Source organism: Buceros rhinoceros, unplaced genomic scaffold (genome assembly GCF_000710305.1).
Source record: "Buceros rhinoceros silvestris isolate BGI_N320 unplaced genomic scaffold, ASM71030v1 scaffold9858, whole genome shotgun sequence".
Classification (NCBI taxonomy): domain Eukaryota; kingdom Metazoa; phylum Chordata; class Aves; order Bucerotiformes; family Bucerotidae; genus Buceros; species Buceros rhinoceros.
The window spans coordinates 18,756-19,602 of NW_010425083.1; the positions used below are offsets into that span (position 1 = coordinate 18,756).

At 57.1% G+C, this 847-nt stretch overlaps 1 protein-coding gene across 1 annotated transcript in view; it reads right to left on the reverse strand.

The window, feature by feature from the left end:
- The window catches only part of RHPN1 (rhophilin, Rho GTPase binding protein 1), a gene marked incomplete at its 5' end in the record, with an annotated part of 21,522 nt that overhangs the window by 3,006 nt on the left and 17,669 nt on the right, over positions 1-847 (reverse strand). The window contains 2 exons of the mRNA XM_010141013.1: positions 157-233; positions 511-705. Coding sequence (XP_010139315.1) covers positions 157-233; positions 511-705 — 272 coding nt within the window. The remainder of the gene's footprint in view (positions 1-156; positions 234-510; positions 706-847) is intronic.

Here is an 847-nt window from a genome sequence, read left to right on the forward strand (position 1 = left end):
ATCCTTGAGAACCTGCCTATGAGCACAGCGGCTGCACTGGGAGAGGGAGAAGAGGCTGCAGGGAGGAAGGAAACTAGGCAAGCAGAACATGCAGGGGAGGAGGAGGAGGAGATGTCTGCTCCCTCGGGGCAACCTCCATCCCGTAGCTGTACATACCAGCCTGTGGAAGAGGTCGGTCACCTTCACCTGGGAGAAGTTGGGGGATTTTATCTCTGGTTTCTGATGCGTTTTGGCTACGGTAGGGAGAAAAAACAGCACATACACGGGGGTCAGATATTTGCAGCAGCTGCTGCCTCTACATTATGCTCCCTGAGGAGGGATGGTATGACCCATGAGAACCGGGACCTGCTCAGGCAGCTGCCAGACCTAAAACCCAGACCCCCTACTCCCACCTCCATGCAGGGAGCTCTGGCCCACCACAACATGCCAGGAACTCACTGTGAAATTTGCTCACCCCATGCAACCTGCCACAAATCCCCTCCCCAGCGGCACCCTCATAAAACCACTTACGGTGAATGTCTGGGGCATCTCCGGTTTCGAAGAAGTCCTCCTCGTGGTCTATCTCTGAGTACTTGCCCAGCGAGCGTTTGTGCGCAAAGGAGAGGACCTCTTGGAGGATATCCATCTTCCGCAGGATCTTGCACAAGCCGTGAATCCTCATGGCTTCCTCGTGCTTCATGATGGCTTTCTTCAGATGAGCTTTGCCTGCAAGGGAGCAGAGAGATGGCAGGCCGAGCAAAGCGGAGCAGCTCCTCTGCCGCCGTTCCCTCTCCGCTAGCTCGGCTGCCCACGGACGACAGCAGCCTCCGCGGCTGTGTCAAACCGACATGACTCCGGGACAGGCCCC